The sequence below is a fragment of the Pelophylax lessonae genome (assembly GCF_965119305.1).
Source record: "Pelophylax lessonae genome assembly, chromosome: 13".
Classification (NCBI taxonomy): domain Eukaryota; kingdom Metazoa; phylum Chordata; class Amphibia; order Anura; family Ranidae; genus Pelophylax; species Pelophylax lessonae.
Genome location: NC_138780.1, coordinates 1,724,190 through 1,750,855, shown reverse-complemented (window position 1 = coordinate 1,750,855; position 26,666 = coordinate 1,724,190). Strand labels below are relative to the sequence as shown.

General features: G+C 54.3%; 1 protein-coding gene across 1 annotated transcript; it reads left to right on the top strand.

Moving 5' to 3' along the window:
- Positions 1–511: 511 nt before the first annotated feature.
- EFNA1 (ephrin A1) lies at positions 512–26,128 on the top strand. The gene is made up of 5 exons (XM_082242833.1): positions 512–655; positions 17,601–17,896; positions 19,365–19,430; positions 22,784–22,834; positions 25,653–26,128. Exons 1-5 carry the CDS (start codon positions 558–560, stop codon positions 25,769–25,771), a joined length of 630 nt encoding a protein of 209 aa, XP_082098959.1. The 5' UTR covers positions 512–557; the 3' UTR covers positions 25,772–26,128.
- The last annotated feature ends 538 nt before the right edge of the window (positions 26,129–26,666 follow it).

The window sequence follows — 26,666 nt, the reverse complement described above, 5'->3', positions numbered from 1 at the left end:
CTCCTGATGTTTGATGGGTCACCCCAATATCAGGGGCATCCCAGAGACCCCAGAATCCTCCCGATGTTTGATGGGTCACCCCAATATCAGGGGCATCCCAGAGACCCCAGAATCCTCCCGATGTTTGATGGGTCACCCCAATATCAGGGGCATCCCAGAGACCAGACTTCCCAGGAACGATGAAATTGAAAAGTTAGAAAACACGACTTAGACTCAGATTAAGAACGGAACGGACGGAGAACGCACGGAAAACGCAGTTCGTCCTTCCAGTGTGAACGGTCAGAGCGCCCCGCATACCCCGGGAAGTGGATATGTCGCTCACACAGACTGTGGCCCCTCATCACACCTTGGATATGGCGCTCACACAGACTGTGGCCCCTCATCACACCATAACAATCGCAGACACACTCCATAAACAAGTTTGGAGACAAAAGGCCAAGGCAGGCTGGAGCCAGGAGCGCCCCTCCTCCCCCTCATTAATATGGGAGCAGCAGGAGGGAGGGGGCCATAGAAAAGCCTCAACCAGTCCTCCCACTACAGACACTCAGAGGACAGACATGGAGATACTGGGAGTGCTGGCTGTACTGCTGCTGAGCTGTGCCTGGCCGGGACTGGCCGACATTCAAACCGTCTACTGGAACAGCACCAACAAGAGGTGGGAGCAATGCTCTGCAGGGACAGTAATGGGGTACAGTGCAATGCTCTGTAGGAATGGTTATGGGGTACAGTGTAATGCTCTGCAGGGACAGTAATGGGGTACAGTGCAATGCCCTGCAGGGACAGTTATGGGGCACAAAGCAATGCTCTGCAGGGACAGTAATGGGGTACAGTGCAATGCCCTGCAGGGACAGTTATGGGGCACAAAGAAATGCTCTGCAGGGACAGTAATGGGGTACAGTGCAATGCTCTGCAGGGACAGTAATGGGGTACAGGGCAATGCTCTGCAGGGACAGTAATGGGGTACAGGGCAATGCCCTGCAGGGACAGCTATGGGGTCCAGTTCAATGCTCTGCAAGGACAGTAACGGGGTACAGTGTAATGCTCTGCAGGGACAGTTAGGGGGTACAGTGCAATGCTCTGCAAGGACAATTAAGGGGTAGAAGGCAATGCACTGCAGGGACAGTTATGGGGTACAGGGCAATGCTCTGCAGGGACAGTTATGGGGTAGAAGGCAATGCTCTGCGGGGACATCTATGAGGTACGGGGCAAAGCTCTGCAGGGACAGCTATGGGGGTACAGTGCAATGCCCTGCAAGGATAGTTATAGGGTACAGGACAATGCTCTGCAGTGCCGTTAATGCTGGGCATAGTGCAATGATTTGAAACGTATTCTAATGTCAGTGTAATGTTCTGTTGGGTACAGTGTGATGTTCTGCAACTTTGTGTACTGTTGGTGTAATGCTCTGCAGTGATATGCTTTTCAGATTTTCCTGCTGTCCATGCAATATTTTGTAATGCTGGGTACAATGCAATGCTCTGCAGTACTGGTTATGCTTTGTACAGTGCAATACTCTGCAGTGTTTCTTATGTTGGGTAAGGTATTGCAATGCTCTGCATGCTGGTTATGTTTGGAACAGGGCAATGCTCTGCAAGTTGAGTACAGTGCTGCAATGCTCTGCAAGTTGATACAGTGCAAAACTCTGCAGTGTTCATTATGTTGTGTACAATATTGAAATGCTCTGCAGTGTTATGTTGTGTACAGTGCAATGCTCTGCAGTGTTATGTTGTGTACAATGCTGCAATGCTCTGCAGTGTTATGTTGTGTACAGTGCAATGCTCTGAAGTGTTATGTTGTGTACAGTGCAATGCTCTGCAGAGCTCAGTGGCCTTGGGTTGGGTAGAGTGTAAAACTTGTCCCCCCCTTGACCCCCTCCCCTCCCCCGGCTTCATGCGATTATCTTCTGTCTTAGTAAAGTTGGGAACTTTGTGATACTCTGCTGGGCCCGGGTATGAGTGCGATGCTCTGCAGGTGGGTCAGGGCTTCTGCAGTGCTGGGTATGTGATTTATAATTCTCTGCACAGAGCCAATCACTGCTGCAATATGGTGACGCTCTGCTGGGTACAGTGCCCACTGTCAGTGCGATGATCTGCAGTGTTATATTGGGTACAGTGCCCGCTGTTATCAGTGCGATGATCTGCAGTGCAGGTAGACATCCCTGTAGATGATACATCAGTATGCAGAGCATTTCTCTCCCCCGGGACTGACTCACTCCGATCACTTCTAGGCCAGGTGCCGGGAAATCTCACCGATGTGTCACCCCCCCCCCCCACACATCTATTACTGCAATATATGTCATTGGGGACCCGGGGCCCAGACATTGTACTGTCAGCATTGTCCTTGGAGTCCACAGCCCCCCCCCCCCCATCACTGTATCCCAATTCCAGGGCTCTGTACAACATATTCCCCCCCCTGTACAATGTATCCCCCCCCCCATGTACAACGTATTCCCCCCCCTGTACAATGTATTCCCCCCCCCCCATGTACAATGTATCCCCCCCCTGTACAATGTATCCCCCCCCCCATGTACAATGTATTCCCCCCCCTCTGTACAATGTATTCTCCCCCCCCATGTACAATGTATCCCCCCCCATGTACAATGTATCCCCCCCCCCCCCATGTACAATGTATCCCCCCCCCATGTACAATGTATCCCCCCCCCAAAGTGTACAATGTATCCCCCCCCCCCATGTACAATGTATCCCCCCCCCATGTACAATGTATCTGTGTGCTCCATACAGTGTGTACAATGTATCCCATCTGTTGTTTTATGTATACAGTATATAGGGCCCCATACGGGGTGTACAGGGGGGATGGAAAGTTTGGGCACCCCAGGTAAAAATTTGTATTAATGTTCATAAAGAAGCCAAGGAAAGATGGAAAAATCTCCAAAAGGCATCAAATTACAGATTAGACATTCTTATAATATGTCAACAAAAGTTAGATTTTATTTCCATCATTGACACTTTCAAAATGACAGAAAACAAAAAAATGGCGTCTGCAAAAGTCTGGGCACCCTGCAGAATTTATAGCATGCACTGCCCCCTTTGCAAGGCTGAGCCCTGCCAGTGTCATGGATTGTTCTCAATCATTGTCTGGGAAGACCAGGTCAATCGTCAATCTCAAAGGTTTTAAATGCCCAGACTCATCTGACCTTGCCCCAACAATCAGCACCATGGGATTTTCTAGAAAACTGAAACTGAAAATAGTTGACGCTCACAAAGCTGGAGAAGGCTATAAGAAGATAGCAAAGCGTTTTCAGATGTCAATATCCTCTGTTCAGAATGTCATTCAGAAATGGCAGTCATCAGGAACAGTGGAAGTTAAAGCAAGATCTGGAAGACCAAGAAAAATATCAGACAGAACAGGCAGAGTTAATATCTTGTACTGCCCCCTTTGGCAAGTATCCCAGCTTGTAAACGCTTTTTGTAGCCAGCCAAGAGTCTTTCAATTCTTGTTTGAGGTATCTTTGCCCATTCTTCCTTACAAAAGTCTTCCAGTTCTTTGAGATTTCTGGGCTGTCTGTCACGCACTGCTCTTTTAAGGTCTATCCATAGATTTTCATTATGTTGAGGTCAGGAGATTGTGAAGGCCATGGCAAAACCTTCAGTTTACGCCTCTTGATGTAATCCCCCGTGGATTTCGAGGTGTGTTTAGGATCATTATCCATTTGTAGAAGCCATCCTCTCTTTAACTTCAGCTTTTTCACAGATGGCATCAAGTTACCATCCAAAATTTGCTGAAATTTTATTGAATCCATTTTTCCTTCTACTCGTGAGATGTTCCCTGTGCCACTGGCTGCAATACAACCCCAAAGCATGATTGATCCACCCCCATGCTTCACAGTTGGTTCTTTTCATTAAATTCTGTGCCCCTTCTTCTCCAAACGTACCTTTGCTCATTCCGGCCAAAAAGTTCAATTTTATCCTCATCGGTCCACAGAACGTTTCCAAAATGCATCAGGCTTGTCTATATGTTCATTTGCAAAGTCCAAACGCTGATTTTTGTGGTGAGGACGTAGAAGAGGTTTTCTTCTGATGACTCTTCCATGAAGACCATATTTGTACAAGTATCTCTTTATAGTGGAATAGTGTACCACAACTCCAGTGTCTGCCAGATTTTTCCGGAGGGATCGTCCAGTCAGATCTTTCCGGAGGGATCGTGCAGTCAGATCTTTCCGGAGGGATCGTGCAGTCAGATCTTTCTGGAGGGATCGTGCAGTCAGATCTTTCTGGAGGGATCGGGCAGTCAGATCTTTCCAGAGGGATCGGGCAGTCAGATCTTTCCGGAGGGATCGTGCAGTCAGATCTTTCCGGAGGGATCGTGCAGTCAGATCTTTCTGGAGGGATCGTCCAGTCAAACGTGGGCTTTGAATTGTTTATCTCACAATCCTGTGAGCTGTTCTGTCTGATATTTTTCTTGGTCTTCCAGATCTTGCTTTAACTTCCACTGTTCCTGATGACTGCCATTTCTTAATTACATTCCGAACAGAGGATATTGACATCTGAAAACGCTTTGCAATCTTCTTATAGCCTTCTCCAGCTTTGTGAGCGTCGACTATTTTCAGTTTCAGTTTTCTAGAAGATCCCATGGTGCTGATTGTTGGGGTAAGGTCAGATGAGTCTGGGCATTTAAAACCTTTTGAGGTTGACATCACCTGGTCTTCCCAGACGATGATTGAGAACAATCCATGACACTGGCAGGTCTCAGCCTTGCAAAGGGGACAGTGCATGCTATAAATTCTGCAGGGTGCCCAGACTTTTGCAGACACCATTTATTTGTTTTCTGTCATTTTGAAAGTGTAAATGATGGAAATAAAATCTAACTTTTGTTGACATATAATAAGAATGTCTAATCTGTAATTTGATGCCTTTTGGAGATTTTTCCATCTTTCCTTGGCTTCTTTATGCACATTAATACAAATTTATACCTGGGGTGCCCAAACTTTCCATCCCCACTGTATGTGGTGGTGACATGTAGAATGGTGAGTGGGTTGGGAGTTGCAGAGGTCACGCTGGGGGTGTCGGAGTCAAACTTCTGAATAGAATGGAAGGGGGGGGGGGGGAGTTGTGTAGTGCAAACAGGCAGTCAGGCGAGGGGGAGGGGAGGGGTATTGTCCAGTTTGGGGAAGGTATTAGCGGGAGGACAGCTGTGTCTTTCATGGTGGACACGGGGTGGGGGTGGGGGGGTCACTCTATAATCTACTCTGTGATCTGCTGCAGATGTGAGAAGTCGGCTCCCAGCAATGAGCTCATAAAACGCTCAATAAACTCCACACCCAACCAGGGAGTACACCACCCGCTTCCCACAGTGTACTCCGACAGTACCGAACCCAGTACACCCAACCAGGGAGTACACCACCGCCACTTCCCACAGTGTACTCCGACAGTACCGAACCCAGTACACCCAACCAGGGAGTACACCACCGCCGCTTCCCACAGTGTACTCAGAGAGCCCAGTACACCCAACCAGGGAGTACACCACCGCCGCTTCCCACAGTGTACTCCGAGAGCCCAGTACACCCAACCAGGGAGTACACCACCGCCACTTCCCACAGTGTACTCAGAGAGCCCAGTACACCCAACCAGGGAGTACACCACCGCCGCTTCCCACAGTGTACTCCGAGAGCCCAGTACACCCAACCAGGGAGTACACCACCGCCACTTCCCACAGTGTACTCCGAGAGCCCAGTACACCCAACCAGGGAGTACACCACCGCCAGGCCCGGACTCGCTTCCCAGTCTACTCCGAGAGTACCGAGCCCAGTACACCCAACCAGGGAGTACACCACCGCCAGGCCCGGACTCGCTTCCCAGTCTACTCCGAGAGTACCGAGCCCAGTACACCCAACCAGGGAGTACACCACCGCCAGGCCCGGACTCGCTTCCCACAGTGTACTCTGAGAGCCCAGTACACCCAACCAGGGAGTACACCACCGCCAGGCCCGGACTCGCTTCCCACAGTCTACTCCGAGAGCCCAGTACACCCAACCAGGGAGTACACCACCGCCAGGCCCGGACTCGCTTCCCACAGTCTACTCCGAGAGCCCAGTACACCCAACCAGGGAGTACACCAACTCCTTTCACCACTGCCAAGACTGTACATGAGTACCCCCAACTCCACTCACCACCGCCAAGACTGTACATGAGTACCCCCCAACTCCTTTCACCACCGCCAAGACTGTACATGAGTACCCCCAACTCCACTCACCACCGCCAAGACTGTACATGAGTACCCCCAATTCCTCTCACCACTGCCAAGACTGTACATGAGTACCCCCAATTCCTCTCACCACTGCCAAGACTGTACATGAGTACCCCCAACTCCACTCACCACCGCCAAGACTGTACATGAGTACCCCCAATTCCTCTCACCACTGCCAAGACTGTACATGAGTACCCCCAATTCCTCTCACCACTGCCAAGACTGTACATGAGTACCTCCAACTCCACTTGCCATCACTAAGACTGTACATGAGTACCCCCAATTCCTCTCACCACTGCCAAGACTGTACATGAGTACCCCCAACTCCACTCACCACCACCAAGACTGTACATTAATACCCCCAACTCCTTTCACCATCGCCAAGACTGTACATGAGTACCCCCAACTTCTCTCACCACCGCCAAGACTGTACATGAGTACCCCCAACTCCTTTCACCACCGCCAAGACTGTACATGAGTACCCCCAATTCCTCTCATCACCGCCAAGACTGTACATGAGTACCCCCAACTTCTCTCACCACTACCAGGCCTGGACTTACTTCCCATAGTATAGAGGAGAGTGCAGAGTGGAGTGTATGGTGTAGCACGGGGGCACTCCGGCTGTACATGGCGTAGTACAGGGGGCACTCCGGCTGTACATGGTGTAGTACAGGGGGCACTCCGGCTGTACATGGCGTAGTACAGGGGGCACTCCGGCTGTACATGGCGCAGTACAGGGGGCACTCCGGCTGTACATGGCGTAGTACAGGGGGCACTCCGGCTGTACATGGCGTAGTACAGGGGGCACTCCGGCTGTACATGGTGTAGTACAGGGGGCACTCCGGCTGTACATGGTGTAGTACAGGGGGCACTCCGGCTGTACATGGCGTAGTACAGGGGGCACTCCGGCTGTACATGGCGCAGTACAGGGGGCACTCCGGCTGTACATGGCGTAGTACAGGGGGCACTCCGGCTGTACATGGCGCAGTACAGGGGGCACTCCGGCTGTACATGGCGCAGTACAGGGGGCACTCCGGCTGTACATGGCGTAGTACAGGGGGCACTCCGGCTGTACATGGCGCAGTACAGGGGGCACTCCGGCTGTACATGGCGCAGTACAGGGGGCACTCCGGCTGTACATGGCGCAGTACGGGGGCACTCTGGCTGTACATGGCGTAGCACGGGGGCACTCTGGCTGTACATGGCGTAGCACGGGGGCACTCTGGCTGTACATGGCGCAGTACGGGGGCACTCTGGCTGTACATGGCGTAGCACGGGGGCACTCTGGCTGTACATGGCGTAGCACGGGGGCACTCTGGCTGTACATGGCGTAGCACGGGGGCACTCTGGCTGTACATGGCGTAGCACGGGGGCACTCTGGCTGTACATGGCGTAGTACGGGGGCACTCTGGCTGTACATGGCGTAGTACGGGGGCACTCTGGCTGTACATGGTGTAGTACAGGGGGCACCCTGGCTGTACATGGTGTAGTACGGGGGCACTCCGGCTGTACATAGCGTAGTACGGGGGGCACTCTGGCTGTACGCGGCGTAGCACGGGGACACTCCATAGCAGGCTGATGTTGGTAAACACAGGGGGGAAGGTACAGTGAGGAGTACATTGTAGTAAGCGCCGTCCTGTTTTTTTCCTGCAGGAAATCTGCTCAGGAAACCTCCCGTCTCCTCTTTCCTTTCTCAGGCTTGAGCCCCCCCTGCCCTCCCCCCCTGCCCGGGCACCGTTCCAGCCTGTGTGTACAGAGCCGCAGCTATAGTAACCCTGGCTGGACTGTGTATGGAGGGGGGAGGAGGGGGGGGGGGTATTGACAGATGGATGTATGGATGGCGGTAATAAGCAGGTAGAAGTCAGGTGACGAGTTCATCTACGCGCCTCGCAGGCAAAACAACAGGCAGGCCTGCCAGGACAATCCCTGCCACTCCCCTGCTGCCACTCACCCCGGGTTCCCAGCGCTGCACCAACATGTGACAAATCACAATGTATACTGACTCTGTCTTCCCTGCTCTGCTCCTGCACGAGCTGCCCCAGGCCTCTGTCCTCCCTGCTCTGCTTCTGTATGAGCTGCCCCAGGCCTCTGTCCTCCCTGCTCTGCTCCTGTATGAGCTGCGCCAGGCCTCTGTCTTCCCTGCTCTGCTCCTGCTCCAGCTGTTCCAGGCCTCTGTCTTCCCTGCTCTGCTCCTGTATGAGCTGCGCCAGGCCTCTGTCTTCCCTGCTCTGCTCCTGTATGAGCTGTTCCAGGCCTCTGTCCTCCCTGCTCTGCTCCTGTATGAGCTGCGCCAGGCCTCTGTCTTCCCTGCTCTGCTCCTGTATGAGCTGCGCCAGGCCTCTGTCTTCCCTGCTCTGCTCCTGCTCCAGCTGTTCCAGGCCTCTGTCCTCCCTGCTCTGCTCCTGTATGAGCTGCGCCAGGCCTCTGTCTTCCCTGCTCTGCTCCTGCTCCAGCTGTTCCAGGCCTCTGTCTTCCCTGCTCTGCTCCTGCTCCAGCTGTTCCAGGCCTCTGTCTTCCCTGCTCTGCTCCTGCTCCAGCTGTTCCAGGCCTCTGTCTTCCCTGCTCTGCTCCTGCACGAGCTGCCCCAGGCCTCTGTCTTCCCTGCTCTGCTCCTGCACAAGCTGCATCCTCCCAAAACCAATGTCGCAGCACATAGTCTATGAGGGTGTTGGATCTGATGAATTCAGATTCAGAATGGTTTATCTAAAGGGAAACCCAAAGCATCCAATCAGAGCTCTCCTTTTTGTGAATTTCCAGCAAGGTGGAGAATGGAAGCTGCGTGCTGATTGGCCGCCCAGGGTGACACAAACATGCGGCTCGCTGGGAATTTTAATCCTCGACAAACAGAGGCAGCGAGTCGCATAGAGCCTTGTGTGTCCCCGGTGAGATCAGGTGATGGGAGGGGGGAGGGGGGGGTAATGTGCGCAGTCACTGGGTGAGAAGTGGAAGGACCAGTTCATAGGAATACAGAGAACTCCACACACCTGTCTGTGTACAGGGGGGATACGGGCCAGATATACGGGGGGAGGACAGGGAGCGGCAGGGGGGCAAAGATTCAGGAAAAGTGGGTACTGAGGTAAGGGGTGCAGATAAATGAGGTGAGGGCTGCCGATATATAAGGGGTGTGGGGTGCAAATATACAAGGTGAGGGGTGCAGATATAAGGTAAGGGGGGCGACGTGTAAATATGGTAAGTGAGGGGTGCAGATATATAAGGGGTGAGGGGTGCAGATATATAAGGGGTGAGGGGTGCAGATATATAAGGGGTGAGGGGTGCAGATATGGGAAGTGAGGGGTGCAGATATATGAGGATTGAGGGGTGTAGATATGGTAAGTGAGGGTGCAGATATATAAGGGGAGAGGGGTGTATATATGAGGTGGGGGTGCAGATATAAGGTAAGGGGTGAGGGGTGCAGTTATATAAGGTGGGGGGGTGCAGATATATAAGGGGTGAGGGGTGTATATATGAGGTGGGGGTGCAGATATAAGGTAATGGGGGAGGGGTGTAGATATGGGGGAGGGGTACAGATATACAAGGTAGGGGTCCAGATATAAGGTAATGGGGGAGGGGTGTAGATATGAGATGGGGGTGCAGATATAAGGTAATGGGGGAGGGGTGTAGATATGAGGTGGGGGTGCACACAGATCTGGGGTGAGGAGTGTGAATGGGGGGAGAGTATCAGAGGATGAATTCTGGGTGGGGGGTGTTGTAGGCGGAGTAATACGGCCCCATTCACACCTGAGCGTCACATTAACGTACAATTTGCATGCATCACCATAAGGCACCTTTTCGGGAGGTGAGCCTGGCACGTTTTTTTTTGGCTGCCCATTTTTCGGGGTGACATAACACCCGTTTCCTAGCCATGTTTGGGGTGACGCTAATGATACGACGCAGTGGATGTGAATGGGACCCAAAGGCGGCCTCTATAGAATGGCCCTCTGTGGTGGGAGATCACATGACTGTGGGGGGCACTTCCATGGCACACCAGAAGGCCATGTTGGGGGCAGGAGTTGGCGGGCAGTGTGGGAAAGTGTGTGGATGGTGGGAATCGGAGGGGGGGGGGGTTGTTTATCTGTGCGGTGCCAACGTCTACACCACAGAAGTAAAATCAGGGCCCTGGCGGTGTGCGCAGCGATTGTGAAAGACTTTTCCCGGCCACAACATGGCTCCCGGCTCGTCAGATGTCACGCCAATGATAACAGAAGAGAAGAGCCTTCCACGTAATGGAGTGCCACTTGTGCTTTTTAATGGGCCTTCATTAGGGTGACACGAACGTGGAGAACAAAAGTGCGCTGTTCGAGGCGTCCCCTCCCCGCGTCTGGAGACAATACGCTGGGCTGTACACTGGGAGCCTCCGGCACAATGCCGGTCTCACTCATAAAAAAAAGAAAGCAAACAAGAGATTTGGGGCCTGGCCGGGAGCGGAGCCTAAACTCACACGTCTCCTTCGAGGCCGTCCCGCTATCGGGGCCAGTAAATGATTAACGCTGGATTACGTGCTGAGCAAAAGCAACCCCACTCCTACCCAGCACACCCCTCTCATCGTGTGGCAGCGCTCCAAACACGCTCTGCCAAAACAACAAAGGCTCGGCCTCCACCCCGAGCAGAAACTTCTCCCAAACTTTCCTGGTCAGAAAGTTGTTAATGGAGCTGAGGGGTCAATCCGGCACAACAGAAAATCACCAACTGTGGTGGAGAAACGTCACTGGAGATAGAACAAGTCAGGGTGGTTGGGATTGTTTCCCAGAATCCACCCAAAAACACAAACCCTACAGGCTCTAGATAGCCTACCAAAATAAGACCACAAGGACTTGGCCTCCGCCCTGTGCAGAATCTTCCCAAATCTTAACTGGTCAGAAAAGTTGTCTCTGAACTTGACGGGTCAATCCGGCACAACAGAGAACCACCAATTGTGGTAGAGGGAAGTTCCCGGAGATGGAACAAACCAGGGTGGGGGGGATTGTTTCCCAGAATCCACCCAAAACACAAACCCTACAGGCTCTAGATACTACCAAAACTAGACCACAAGGACTCAGCCTCCACTGTTAGCAGATTCTTTTCTTGAACTATCCCTGTTAGAAAAGTTGTCACTGAAGTTGAGGTGTCAATCTGGAACAGCGGAGAACCAACAATTGTGGTGGAGGGAAGTCTCCAAAGATAGAACAAGCCGGGTGGAGTTGGGGTGGGGGGGGATAGTTCCCAGAATCCACCCAAAACACAAACACTACCGACTCTGGATAGCCTACCAAGACTAGACCACAAGGACTTGGCCTCCACCCTGAGCTGAAACATCTCCTGAAGTTTCCTGGTCAGAAAAGTTGTCAATGGAGCCGAGGGGTCAATCCAGCACAATGGAGAACCACCAATTGCGGTGGAGGGAAGTCCCTGTAAAGAGAAGAAGCCTTGTGGGGTTGGGGGATCATTTGCCAAAATCCACCCAAAACTCAGAATAGACAACCAAAACTAGACCACAAGGACTCGGCCTCCAACCTGAGCAGAAAATTCTCCTGAACTCTTCTGGTTAGAAAAGTTGTCAATGGAGCTGAGGGGTCAATCCAGCACAATGGAGAACCACCAATTGCGGTGGAGAGGGAAGTCCCTGTAAAGAGAAGAAGCCTTGTGGGGTTGGGGGTAATTTCCCAGACTACCAAAACTAGACCACAAGGACTCGGCCTCCAACCTGAGCAGAAAGTTCTCTTGAACTCTTCTGGTTAGAAAAGTTGTCACTGTAGCTGAAGGGTTGACCTGGCACAGCGTAATGCCCCATACACACGTGCAGATTATCTGCAGACTTTTGTCTGCAGACTTACCTTTTCTATGTAGTGAAGGGCCTGCCGGATTGCATACAAATTGAAAGTGTTTAGGTTTGACCTCATATTATATGGTTTTGGTAAGTCTGCAGACAAAAGTCTGCAGATAATCTGCACGTGTGTATGGGGCATAACACCGCAGATTGTGGTGGAGAGAAGTTCCTGGGGAGAATAATTTCCCAGAATCCACCCAAAATTCGAACACTTCAGGCTCTGCATAGACTACCAAAACTAGACCACGAGGACTTGGTCTCCACCCGAGCAAAAACTTCTCTTGCACTTTCCTTGACAGAAAAGTTTGCAATTGGAGCTCAGGGGTCGATCCGGCACAATGAGAACCACCGACTGAGATGGAGGAAAGTCCCCGGAGAGACTCCTTTCCCACAATCTACCCAAAACACAAACCCTACAGCCTCTGTATAGACCTCCAAAACTAGACAAGACTTCACCCAAAGTTAAAGTGACCTATTTTACCATCCAGCCTGACTCCACGTTGGGTGGAGTAACCCTTCGCAATGATATCATTTGGTGGATGAATTTTGGTTGTAGAATAAATGGAACCATCTGAGCGTTGTGTTGTTTTGGCCCTCCGCCTGATTGCCCCCCCTCCTTGGACAGACACAGGTGTCCGTTTTGTGTCCAAAGATGACAGCATAGACATAATGAGCGGAGTCCAGGTGCTCTGTGCGTGCGGTGGCCGCATTCCAGCTGGAATAACCTGCACCCCCCCTCCCCCAACCACCACAACAATCCTCAACACCAGGGACAGCCAGGCATGGAGCGGCCTCCCAGCAGAGGTGGTTTCTGGGGGGTCTGCGTTAGATGCGTGCTCAGCATTGCCTGCCCTGCTATGAATGGTGGAGGGGGGGGGGGGGGTTGTTGGACCAGCGGCTCCTCAATTAGAGGGAATTAACATTTAAACATGGCCAGCATGAATGGCCGCGCTCAACGCCATCTTCTTTCAGGACTTCCTAATGATGTGACTCCTATTCTGTGTGTTCTATGGGGCTAAGCACCCAAACACTGGGTCCCCGGGGGGGAGGGGGGCCCCGGAGAGAAAGGGGAATGAGGATTAAAGTGAAGAAGGAAAAGTTAGAGGAGAGGAGAATGGGTAGGGGAGGGGGAGGAAAAGAGAACGAGAACAGGAATAAGGAACAACCCGAAAAAAAGAAAGTTACAGGAGACAAAACAAGAGGAGAAGAGAGGGAGAGAAGAAAGGAGAAGAGAGCGAAGAGGGAGAGAAGAAAGGAGAAGAGAGCGAAGAGGGAGAGAAGAAAGGAGAAGAGAGCGAAGAGGGAGAGAGGAGAAAATAGAATTGATGGAGAGGAGAGGGAAGACAGAGAGATGGAGAGAGAACAGAGGAGAGAGGAAAACTTGCAGGAAAAAAAAAAAGAGGAGAGAATACAAGCGGTAGAGGAGAGGAGAGAAGAAAAGAGGGAAGAGAAAAGAGGAGAGAATAGAAGCGGTGGAGGAGAAGAAAAGAGAAGAAGGAAGAGGAGAGAATAGAAGTGGTGGAAAAGAGGAGAGAAGGTGGGGAGAGTGGAGGAGAGGAGAGAATAGAAGCGGTGGAGGAGAGGAGAGAAGGTGGGGAGAGTGTATGTGGCAGACAGAGGACAGAAGAGGCAGAGGGGAAAAAAGGAGAGAGGAGAAATAAGAGTGAAAACAAACAGAGAAAGAAGAGGAGAGGAGAGAAGTGGTGGAGAAGAGAAAGAGAAGAGAGGGAGAGAGAGGAGAGGGAGAGAACAATCAGAGAAAGAGAAGAAGCGAGAGGGAGAGAGAAGAAAGAAGAGAATAGCAGTGGTGGAGGAGAGGAGAGGAGGAAAAGAGGAGAGGGGAATAGAAGTGGTGGAGTAGAGGGGAGGAGAAGAGAGAATAGTGGTGGAGGAGAAGACAGTAAACATAGAGGAGAGAATATAAGTGGTGGAGAAGAGGAGAGAAGAGAGGACAGAATAGAAGTGGTGGAGTAGAGGGAGGAGAAGATAGGAGAGAATAGTGGTGGAAGAGAAGAAAGTAAACCTAGAGGAGAGAATAGAAGTTCTGGAGGAGAGGAGAGAAAGAAAGGAGAAGAGGGGGAATAGAAGTGGTGGAGAAGAGGAGAGGAGGAAAAGAGAAGAGGGAGAATAGAAGTGGTGGAAGAGAGGGGAGGAGAAGAAGGGAGAGAATAGTGGTGGAGGAGAAGACAGTAAACATAGAGGAGAGAAGGGGATTGGGGGGTAGGAAGGTTGGAGGGTATGTGGGGGGGGGGGGTAGGAAGGTTGGAGGGTATGTGGGGGGGGGGGTAGGAAGGTTGGGGGGAGGTGGCAGACGGAGGAGCAGACAGAGATTACACTGAGAAGATCCTGATAGAGGAAAGGGAAGGGGGGGAGGGTAGGAAGGTTGGAGATGATGGGGGGGGGGTAGGAAGGTGGGGGGGGTAGTTTGGCTGGGGGGAGTTGGCAGATGGAGGAGTGGACAGAGATGACTCTGAGAAGATCCTGATAGAGGAAAGGGAAGGGGGGGCTCTTGGAGCGTCTCCCATTACACTGCAGGGTCTAGGCGAGATTTCCAGGTGTCAGAGGCGTTGTGGCCCCCCAGGTCCCCTGGGCCCCGGCCCCTTTCATGCTTTGACCTTGTGACAGGATCAGTGTGGAGTGGAGCCAGCCTGTCTGGGGGGGGGGGGGATTGGGGTTAATAAGGATGTGTAACACCCTGAGGCTGATAGGAACCAACTGCTTAGACTGACACCAGGCTCACCAGGGCCGAGACGCCGGGTACATCGCAGGGTTGGTGCTGCGTTTGGCGCAGGGTTGGCGCGGCGGTTGGAACTCATCGGGCGATTTTCTATATCTTACAATAAAGAGGATCGGTCGGTTATTTTGTCAGCTAGTATTATTCGCCCGATGTGATGGCGATAACGCCTGGCGAGCCTTGGGTGGGATTTTCGCTTCCAATGACAGGGCCTCTTTATCTGAGCTGAATGTAGGAGTAGAAATTCTCCAAATCCTCCAGACGTGAATGCGAGCTGAACATTGCGCAAGTGTCAGGGCGAGGCAGCTATTCCCACCTGACACCGTGTGCAGCGTTTAACTCTGCCAGCTCCTCGCTCATGGATGACTCACCCTTACGTAGAAAGACTTTTCAATGCCCCGGGGTCACTGCTGGTGGCCCCCAGCTATGATTGCGCAGGAACATCCTGACTTACTGAAAAACAAAAATTCCCGATAATTCTGGTCATAAATCTGTGTGCTCATTGCAAAACATACCTGTGATGGATCACTCAGCCCCCTGGTGAACTCCATCATCAGAGGGGCGTCTGTAGGCTGGTGAACCCCATCAATAGAGGGGCGTCTGTAGACTGGTGAACTCCATCAATAGAGGGGCGTCTGTAGACTGGTGAACCCCATCAATAGAGGGGCGTCTGTAGACTGGTGAACCCCATCAATAGAGGGGCATCTGTAGACCGGGGAACCCCATCAATAGAGGGGCGTCTGTAGACTGGTGAACTCCATCAATAGAGGGGCGTCTGTAGACTGGTGAACCCCATCAATAGAGGGGTGTCTGTAGACTGGTGAACCCCATCAATAGAGGGGCGTCTGTAGACTGGTGAACTCCATCAATAGAGGGGCGTCTGTAGACTGGTGAACCCCATCAATAGAGGGGCGTCTGTAGACCGGGGAACCCCATCAATAGAGGGGCGTCTGTAGACTGGTGAACCCCATCAATAGAGGGGTGTCTGTAGACCGGTGAACCCCATCAATAGAGGGGCGTCTGTAGACTGGTGAACCCCATCAATAGAGGGGCGTCTGTAGACTGGTGAACCCCATCAATAGAGGGGCATCTGTAGACAGGGGAACCCCATCAATAGAGGGGCATCTGTAGACAGGGGAACCCCATCAATAGAGGGGCATCTGTAGACCGGGGAACCCCATCAATAGAGAGGTGTCAGTATTGACAAGCCCCTTTCAGAAGTGGGGGTCATTGGAATGGTGAACCCCCATCAGGAGTGGGGTGTCGGTAGAATGGTGAACCCTCATCAGGAGTGGGGTGTCGGTAGAATGGTGAACCCCTGTCGGTAGAATGGAGAACCCCCATCAGTAGTGGGGTGTCGGTAGAATGGTGAACCCCTGTCGGTAGAATGGTGAACCCTCATCAGTAATGGGGTGTCGGTAGAATGGAGAACCCCCATGAGTGGTGGGGTGTCGGTAGAATGGTGAACCCTCATCAGTGGTGGGGTGTCGGTAGAATGGAGAACCCCCATCAGTAGTGGGGTGTCGGTAGAATGGTGAACCCTCATCAGTGGTGGGGTGTCGGTAGAATGGAGAACCCCCATCAGTAGTGGGGTGTCGGTAGAATGGAGAACCCCCATCAGTAGTGGGGTGTCGGTAGAATGGAGAACCCCCATCAGTAATGGTGTGTCGGTAGAATGGAGAACCCCCATCAGTGGTGGGGTGTCAGTAGAATAGTCCCTTCCACATTGATGTGACAGGAGCCAAACTGCGGACTCTTCCACCATGGAGGATTCCCTCCCGACAGCTCCTCGTTGTCCCGCCACATTTTTATCATTTCACTGTTTTCTATGTTTATAGCGAGCGATAATCGGGTACAAGGCGGCATTGTGTGCGACATGGCAGGAAATCATTCCGGAATGACGGGCGCTTTGTACTCCATGCTCCGGGAAGGGCCGCAAATAACCCGATTAAAGGAACAGCGCGCGTTTCTCATAATTCACATACCTTACAATCTACGCGTCGAGTAGCTGGAATATTTGGGGCCCCCACACTTATACTAAAATTGTTACAAAATATCTCATTTATCGAGACGAACTGCAACGTTTTGCAAGGAGCCATCATACTGTCCTTGTGGATGGTTCCCAATCCCTCAGAGCAGCCATTCTCAACGTGTTTTCTCCAGGGGACCCGTGAAATCATTTTAATATGTCGGGGAACCCCTGCTAAAGCCAATTCAATGATCAGTAGTAAAAATGTCCCCCCCCCCTCTTCCTTTCTGACCGCTATGCAGATCATTGGTCTCATGCTGTTGGCTTTGCCTAGTGGCGTTGGCCCCCAGCCATAGATCAAGGAACCCTAGAATCCTTCGGAGGAACCCTAGTTGAGAATGGCTGGTCATTGGAACCAAGCGAAGGCTAACCATCGGGGGGGGGGGGGCAGATAAGAGGTTTCAGGGCCTTTCTTAAGGTCAGCTTTGGGATAGCCTCTCCTCTTGAAGGGTCCAGTGTGGGATTGGCTCTCTTCTTGAAGGGTCCAGTATGGCATGTGCTCTCTTCTTGAAGGGTCCAGTATGGCATGAGCTCTCTTCTTGAAGGGTCGAGTTTGGCTTGTGCTCTCTTTTTTAAGGGTCCAGTATGGCATGAGCTCTCTTCTTGAAGGGTCCAGTTTGGCTTGTGCTCTCTTCTTGAAGGGTCGAGTTTGGCATGTGCTCTCTTCTTGAAGGGTCCAGTTTGGGATAGGCTCTCTTCTTGAAGGGTCCAGTTTGGGATAGGCTCTCTTCTTGAAGGGTCCAGTTTGGGATAGGCTCTCTTCTTGAAGGGTCCAGTTTGGGATAGGCTCTCTCTCGTTCCCCTGACTTACCACGTCTCTCTTCTCTCTGCAGCTTCCTGTGGGATGATTACTCGGTGGAAGTCAGACTCAACGACTACCTGGACATCGTGTGCCCCCACTACGAGGAGGAGAACGTCCCAGGGAGAACAGTGGAGCGCTACACCCTCTTCCTTGTGGATTATGAGGAGTACACAACATGCAAACCGCTCTCCAAGAACCAGGTCCGATGGGAGTGCAACAACCCCTTCTCCCCGAACGGGCCAGAGAGATTCCGTGAGAAGTTCCAGAAGTTTACAGCCTTCAGCCTTGGGAAGGAATTCAAGGAGGGAAATAGCTACTATTATATCTGTAAGTGGCACAGAGATAAGGGGAAGAGATTGCATGCGCATTGTGCTGAGTTCCCGGGTCTGTACTCCTGCTGCGCCCATTATTGGGGGTTCCCACCATCCCTGTGCTGAGTTCCCGGGTCTGTACTCCTGCTGTGCCCATTATTGGGGGTTCCCACCATCCCTGTGCTGAGTTCCCGGGTCTGTACCCCCCGCTGTGCCCATTATGAGGGGTCCCCATCATCCCTGTGCTGAGTTCTGGATCTGTACCCCCCGCTGTGCCCATTATTGGGGGTTCCCACCATCCCTGTGCTGAGTTCCTGGGTCTGTACTCCTGCTGTGCCCATTATTGGGGGTTCCCACCATCCCTGTGCTCATTATGAGGGGTCCCCACCATCCCTGTGCTCATTATGAGGGGTTCCCACCATCCCTGTGCTCATTATGAGGGGTTCCCACCATCCCTGTGCCCATTATGAGGGGTTCCCCCATCCCTGTGCTGAGTTCCCGGGTCTGTACCCCTGCTGTGCCCATTATGAGGGGTTCCCACCATCCCTGTGCTGAGTTCCTGGGTCTGTACCCCCGCTGTGCCCATTACGAGGGGTTCCCACCATCCCTGTGCTGAGTTCCCGGGTCTGTACACCCGCTGTGCCCATTATGAGGGGTTCCCACCATCCCTGCAATGAGTTTCCATCTTGGCACTGGAGACACGATGAGACAGAAGCCACCATGGGGTGACTGAGGTCTCAGGAGATGAATGATTGGTGACATTTACAGCAGAGCTGTATTCAATGCCTTCATTTCATTCTGCTAAAGAGGAAAAAACCTGATTTTTCTGTTATCTGATTGGACTTTGGCAATGAAAAGCGATCCGATAAGATTCCAGGTAAAGGGCGAGCGGTGAACGGCCTCCTATAACCCGCACACAATAGGCCAGAAGTCTTTCAAAGTTGTGATCTCGGTGGAGGGGGGGGGGGGGGGGAACATTCCCCTTCGCACAGATAAGATGGAATCTATAATAATAACGTGCATTGCGGTGAGATCTGGTCGCTGATCATGATTGGTCGGGATCTGGGTTTGCATTACATAGATGTGGTGATCACACGGTCGGCTTTGGGCGCAGAGCGGTGAGGTCCCTCCACATGGGGGGTTGTCTCCCCCTCCATACACACAGCTGTGTTTTGGGGGATCGGCGGAGTAATCCCCGTCCTTTGTTCCAGAGGCGGCTCTCCTGGGAACGAGTCTGTGCTGGCACGGCGTGGCTCATCCCAGCGCATGCATGGACAGGACGCGGCTGTCTAGATGGGCGTGCCAGGACGGTGCAGACAGGTCCTCTTCACAGAATTCAGCACAACAAGTTCGGGAAGGCGGGGGGGGGGGGGGGGGGTTCCTGTCAGGAGATTGTCCATTGTGTGTAAGGCGGAGGAGGGGTGGGGGTCATCCTCCAGCTGCTGACTTCTATCTCACCGTGAAATTCTCTTCTCTCTTTGCAGCCAAACCCATCCACCATCACGGCGACTCCTGCCTCAAGCTGAAGGTCCATGTGGCCGGCAAAGCCAGTAAGTAACCGGGCGTTTGTCTACAATGCTCTGTGGGTCATGTGGGGGGGGGGGGCAGATATTTCAATGGAGGGGGGGGGGCTGGAAAGATCCAGAAGCCGGGGCACAAAAAAAAAAAAGACCAACATCTGAGCTTTATCTAATCACTTCAGACTGACTCCTGAACTCCGAGAGCTCTTGTCTTATCTCTTCCACCAACCCAACCTCCCCATCCCTAGCCAAGCCGCCAACCTCCCCATCCCTAGCCAAGCCGCCAACCTCCCCATCCCTAGCCAGGCCGCCAACCTCCCCATCCCTAGCCAGGCCGCCAACCTCCCCATCCCTAGCCAGGCCGCCGACCTCCCCATTCCAATCCAGGCCGCCAACCTCCCCTATCCCTAGCCAGGCCGCCGACCTCCCCATTCCAATCCAGGCCGCCAACCTCCCCTATCCCTAGCCAGGCCGCCGACCTCCCCATTCCAATCCAGGCCGCCAACCTCCCCTATCCCTAGCCAGGCCGCCGACCTCCCCATTCCAATCCAGGCCGCCAACCTCCCCATCCCTAGCCAGGCTGCCAACCTCCCCATCCCTAGCCAGGCCGCCAACCTCCCCATCCCTAGCCAGGCCGCCAACCTCCCCATCCCTAGCCAGGCCGCCGACCTCCCCTATCCCTAGCCAGGCCGCCAACCTCCCCTATCCCTAGCCAGGCCGCCGACCTCCCCTATCCCTAGCCAGGCCGCCGACCTCCCCTATCCCTAGCCAGGCTGCCGACCTCCCCATTCCAATCCAGGCTGCCAACCTCCCCATTCCAATCCAGGCTGCCAACCTCCCCATTCCAATCCAGGCCGCCAACCTCCCCTATCCCTAGCCAGGCCGCCGACCTCCCCTATCCCTAGCCAGGCCACCAACCTCCCCATTCCAATCCAGGCCGCCAACCTCCCCTATCCCTAGCCAGGCCGCCGACCTCCCCTATCCCTAGCCAGGCCGCCAACCTCCCCATTCCAATCCAGGCCGCCAACCTCCCCTATCCCTAGCCAGGCTGCCGACCTCCCCATTCCAATCCAGGCTGCCAACCTCCCCATTCCAATCCAGGCTGCCAACCTCCCCATCCCAATCCAGGCCGCCAACCTCCCCATCCCAATCCAGGACGCCAACCTCCCCATCCCAATCCAGGCCGCCAACCTCCCCATCTCTATCCAGACAGCCAACCTCCCCATCTCTATCCAGACCGCCAACCTCCCCATCTCTATCCAGACCGCCAACCTCCCCATTCCGATCCAGGCCGCCAACCTCCCCATCTCTATCCAGACCGCCAACCTCCCCATCTCTATCCAGACCGCCAACCTCCCCATTCCAATCCAGGCCGCCAACCTCCCCATCTCTATCCAGACCGCCAACCTCCCCATCTCTATCCAGACCGCCAACCTCCCCATCTCTATCCAGACCGCCAACCTCCCCATCTCTATCCAGACCGCCAACCTCCCCATCTCTATCCAGACCGCCAACCTCCCCATCTCTATCCAGACCGCCAACCTCCCCATCTCTATCCAGACCGCCAACCTCCCCATTCCAATCCAGGCTGCCAACCTCCCCATTCCAATCCAGGCTGCCAACCTCCCCATTCCAATCCAGGCTGCCAACCTCCCCATTCCAATCCAGGCCGCCAACCTCCCCTATCCCTAGCCAGGCCGCCGACCTCCCCTATCCCTAGCCAGGCCGCCAACCTCCCCATTCCAATCCAGGCCGCCAACCTCCCCTATCCCTAGCCAGGCTGCCGACCTCCCCATTCCAATCCAGGCTGCCAACCTCCCCATTCCAATCCAGGCTGCCAACCTCCCCATCCCAATCCAGGCCGCCAACCTCCCCATCCCAATCCAGGACGCCAACCTCCCCATCCCAATCCAGGCCACCAACCTCCCCATCCCAATCCAGGCCACCAACCTCCCCATCTCTATCCAGACCGCCAACCTCCCCATCTCTATCCAGACCGCCAACCTCCCCATCTCTATCCAGACCGCCAACCTCCCCATTCCGATCCAGGCCGCCAACCTCCCCATCTCTATCCAGACCGCCAACCTCCCCATCTCTATCCAGACCGCCAACCTCCCCATTCCAATCCAGGCCGCCAACCTCCCCATCTCTATCCAGACCGCCAACCTCCCCATCTCTATCCAGACCGCCAACCTCCCCATCTCTATCCAGACCGCCAACCTCCCCATCTCTATCCAGACCGCCAACCTCCCCATCTCAATCCAGGCCGCCAACCTCCCCATCTCTATCCAGGCCGCCAACCTCCCCATCTCTATCCAGGCCGCCAACCTCCCCATCTCTATCCAGGCCGCCAACCTCCCCATCTCTATCCAGGCCGCCAACCTCCCCATCTCTATCCAGGCCGCCAACCTCCCCATCTCTATCCAGGCCGCCAACCTCCCCATCTCTATCCAGGCCGCCAACCTCCCCATCTCAATCCAGGCCGCCAACCTCCCCATGCAGGCCACAGACCTCCCCCATCCCAATCTGGGTCGCCGACCTCCCCCACCCCAATCCAGGCCGCCAACCTCCCCATTTCCAGCCAGGCCACCAAAACACCAAGAAAATTACCAACATTTCTAAGCTTTCTCTAATGATGTAGAATGGACTGGTTCCTGAACTCTGTAAGCTCTTGTCTGGCCCCAATGTATTCAATAGGGCCACTGGTGAATACATCCCTAAGCGACCAACCTCCGCGTCTGACCCATCCCCCCCCATCCTGCGATGTACTCAATACGGCCGTTCTGAATATCACCATTGGTGAGCCTATCCTAAGCGACTAATCCCTCCTCCCCATCCCGAGCCGCCAAAGTGCCTACAGGGGAGTGCATGCCTAAGCGAACGATCCCTGCCCCCGATCCGTCCTCATTGTTTTGGCTCCAGACGCCGCGGTTGTTTCCTGCCACTTCCAATAGCGTTTACTCATCTGATTTCCCAGACGGAGCTCCAGCAGAACACCATATTTCTATTATTTACCTCCTTAGCCTGACAATAGTTGTGGTGACTCAGCCGGGGTCAGACTTGATAAGAATGTGAGAACTTTTCCCACACAACCTCCTGTGACTGAGCCTATTGGGCCAAACGCGTCAAGGGGTGGAGTCACGCCTGGCGAGGGGAGAGAAGGTCTGTCTGACCTTCTCTGGTGTCAAAACTTGTGGTTCAGCTGAGGGTTTGTACCCTATAGGAGGCTTATGGGGGTGAAAAGTCCAGGTAGAGATTTTCCAGTATGCAGGCCAATTCCTTGCCCCTCCCCCTTCGTTCACCCCCGTGCATCCTGACACGTTATAATGATATATATTATTATAGGAAGACCGATATAAAAACTTCTCTCTCTCTCTCCGCAGCTCAGCAACCGCTCACCAACGTCCACACCCCGCGATCCGGAGTCCTCTCGGGTGAGTTCCCATCATGCTTTGCTGCTTGCTGTAATCAGAGCCGGGTAGGAGTGTGAGCCCCAGGGGACCCCCTCAATGTCAGCCGCCCTATCCCGCCCCAATCCCGGCAATGAGATCCAGATGCTGAGCTGTTCAGTCTCCGGCCTTGTGCCGAGCCTCGCCCCAACCCTACAAGCTAAAGGGGAGCTCCGCACTCAACTGAACTCTCACTGTTTGCTGGATGCTGCAGTATTACCCCCCCCCACCTCCCCCTGGAGGGTTTCCTGTAACCATCAGGATGGTGGGAACTCTCTGGACATGTGATCAGCCGGCCCCTCCCTCTGATCAGATGTCCTTCCACCTGACCTCCCACCCACTCCCTCTGATCACATGTCCATCCACCTGACCCCCAGCCACTCCCTCTGATCACATGTCCATCCACCTGACCCCCAGCCACTCCCTCTGATCACATGTCCATCCACCTGACCCCCAGCCACTCCCTCTGATCACATGTCCTCCTACCTGACCCCCAGCCACTCCCTCTGATCACATGTCCTTCCACCTGACCCCCAGCCACTCCCTCTGATCACATGTCCTTCCACCTGACCCCCGCACCTCTGGTTGGCCATGCGGCATCCTACCTGACCCCCATCCCCTCTGGTTGGTCATACATCCTCCAACCTGACCCCCAGCCCCTCCATCTGATCACATGTCCTCCTACCTCACCCCCGGCCCGTTGGCTGGTCATAAGTCCTCCTGCAGGCCCCTCTGGTTGGTCAGAAGTCATCCTACTGGCCCACTGGTTGGTCAGAAGTCATCCTACTGGCCCACTGGTTGGTCAGAAGTCATCCTACTGGCCCACTGGTTGGTCAGAAGTCATCCTACTGGCCCACTGGTTGGTCAGAAGTCCTCCTATAGGCCCCCAACCCCTCTGGTTGGTCAGAAGTCCTCCTACCCCCCCCCCCCCCCGGCCCCTTTGGTTGGTCATACATCCTCCTACCGGTCCCCTGGCCTCTCCGGTTGGTCATACGTCCTCCTACCTGATCCCAGCCCCTTCATCTGATCACATATCCTACCTGACCCCCGGCCCCTCTGGTTGGTCATAAGTCCTCCTACCTGATCCCAGCCCCTTCATCTGATCACATATCCTTCCACCTGACCCCCGGCCTCTCTGGTTGGTCATAAGACCTCCTACTTGACCCCAGCCGCTCAAATTGGTCATAAGTCCTCTTACTTGACCCCCAGCCTCTCCATCTGATCACATGTCCTTCCACCTGACCACCGGCCCCTCTGGTTGGTCATAAGTCTTTCTACCTGACCCCCGCCCCTCTGGTTGGTCATAAGTCCTCCTACCTGACCCCCAGCCCCTCCATCTGTTGACATATCCTTCCACCTGACCCCCAGCCCCTCCATCTGTTCACATATCCTTCCACCTGACCCCCGGCCCCTCTGGTTGGTTATAAGACCTCCTACCTGACCCCCATCCCCTCTGGTTGGTCATACATCCTCCAACCTGACCCCCAGCCCCTCCATCTGATCACATGTCCTCCTACCTCACCCCCGGCCCGTTGGCTGGTCATAAGTCCTCCTGCAGGCCCCTCTGGTTGGTCAGAAGTCATCCTACTGGCCCACTGGTTGGTCAGAAGTCATCCTACTGGCCCACTGGTTGGTCAGAAGTCATCCTACTGGCCCACTGGTTGGTCAGAAGTCATCCTACTGGCCCACTGGTTGGTCAGAAGTCCTCCTATAGGCCCCCAACCCCTCTGGTTGGTCAGAAGTCCTCCTACCCCCCCCCCCCCCCCCCGGCCCCTTTGGTTGGTCATACATCCTCCTACCGGTCCCCTGGCCTCTCCGGTTGGTCATACGTCCTCCTACCTGATCCCAGCCCCTTCATCTGATCACATATCCTACCTGACCCCCGGCCCCTCTGGTTGGTCATAAGTCCTCCTACCTGATCCCAGCCCCTTCATCTGATCACATATCCTTCCACCTGACCCCCGGCCTCTCTGGTTGGTCATAAGACCTCCTACTTGACCCCAGCCGCTCAAATTGGTCATAAGTCCTCTTACTTGACCCCCAGCCTCTCCATCTGATCACATGTCCTTCCACCTGACCACCGGCCCCTCTGGTTGGTCATAAGTCTTTCTACCTGACCCCCGCCCCTCTGGTTGGTCATAAGTCCTCCTACCTGACCCCCAGCCCCTCCATCTGTTGACATATCCTTCCACCTGACCCCCAGCCCCTCCATCTGTTCACATATCCTTCCACCTGACCCCCGGCCCCTCTGGTTGGTTATAAGACCTCCTACCTGACCCCCGGCCCCTCTGGTTGGTCATAAGTCCTCCTACCTGATCCCAGCCCCTTCATCTGATCACATATCCTACCTGACCGCAGGCCCCAATGGCTGGTCATTAATCCTTCTACCTGACCCCCGCCCTTCGGGTTGGTCATAAGTCCTCCTACTTGACCCCCCGCCGCCCTAGTTGGTCATAAGACCTCTTACTTGATCCCCAGCCTCTCCATCTGATCACATGTCCTTCCACCTGACCACCGGCCCCTCTGGTTGGTCATAAGACCTCCTACCTGACCCCCGCCCCTCTGGTTGGTCATAAGACCTCCTACCTGACCCCCGCCCCTCTGGTTGGCCATAAGACGTCCTACCTGACTCCGACCCCTTTGGTTGGTCATAAGTCCTCCAACCTGACTCCCAGTCCCTCCATCTAATCACATGTCCTCCTACCTGACTCCTGTTCACTGGTTGGTCATAAGTCCTTCTACCTCCCCCCTGACCCCTGATCAGGTGACAAAGTCTCACAATTTTCTCCTTTTCTCTCTGCAGACGGGCCATCAGACGACCTCCCCGGAGTCATGAAGAGCGTCGCTCAGAATTCCGCCGGCAGACCCGCCTCCCTTCTTGTCTTTGGACTCCTCCCCTTAGTCCTGGCATTTGTACTGTGATGGAACATTCCGGACTGTATATAGCTGGAGGAGACCGGACCGGTGCCAAACGAGACGAGTCATGTGACCAAAGAGAAGCAACGTCTGGATGACGCACATAGCGCTTGTATGTAGCCAAAGAACCGTGACCACGGTGCACTTTCCTCCGCTGAGCTGCGCCCCGTGTGCAGGCACAGGACTGACCGCCATGGCGGGGGGGGGGGGGTCAATATCTCACACAGAGTCTCGCGGGCAGAGATCTCAACCCCCGACCCCTCCCCCCACCTTCCCCCCCTAATCTCTATGAGATGAGAGCAATAAGTGCGCAGCTGAACCACTGACAGTATTCTGGTGCCGGGCGGCACGAAGGACGCATAGCGATGTACAAATGTATATACTCAGATTTTATAGAGATATTTATAGAGGACTTTATAGTATTCACTGTATAAACCACTAACTGCCAACCCCCAACCTGGAGGAACTGGACAAACCCCGCCCCCTGGGCTCTTCCCGGCCTGAGCGATCAACTTACCCCAAACTCCGCCCCCTGGGCTCTTCCCGGCCTGAGTGTTCTACTCACCCCCAAACTCCGCCCCCTGGGCTCTTCCCGGCCTGAGCGATCAACTCACCCCCAAACTCCGCCCCCTGGGCTCTTCCCGGCCTGAGTGTTCTACTCACACCCAAACTCCGCCCCCTGGGCTCTTCCCGGCCTGAGCGATCAACTTACCCCCAAACCCCGCCCCCTGGGCTCTTCCCGGCCTGAGCGATCAACTCACCCCCAAACCCCGCCCCCTGGGCTCTTCCCGGCCTGAGCGATCAACTTACCCCAAACTCCGCCCCCTGGGCTCTTCCCGGCCTGAGTGTTCTACTCACCCCCAAACTCCGCCCCCTGGGCTCTTCCCAGCCTGAGCGATCA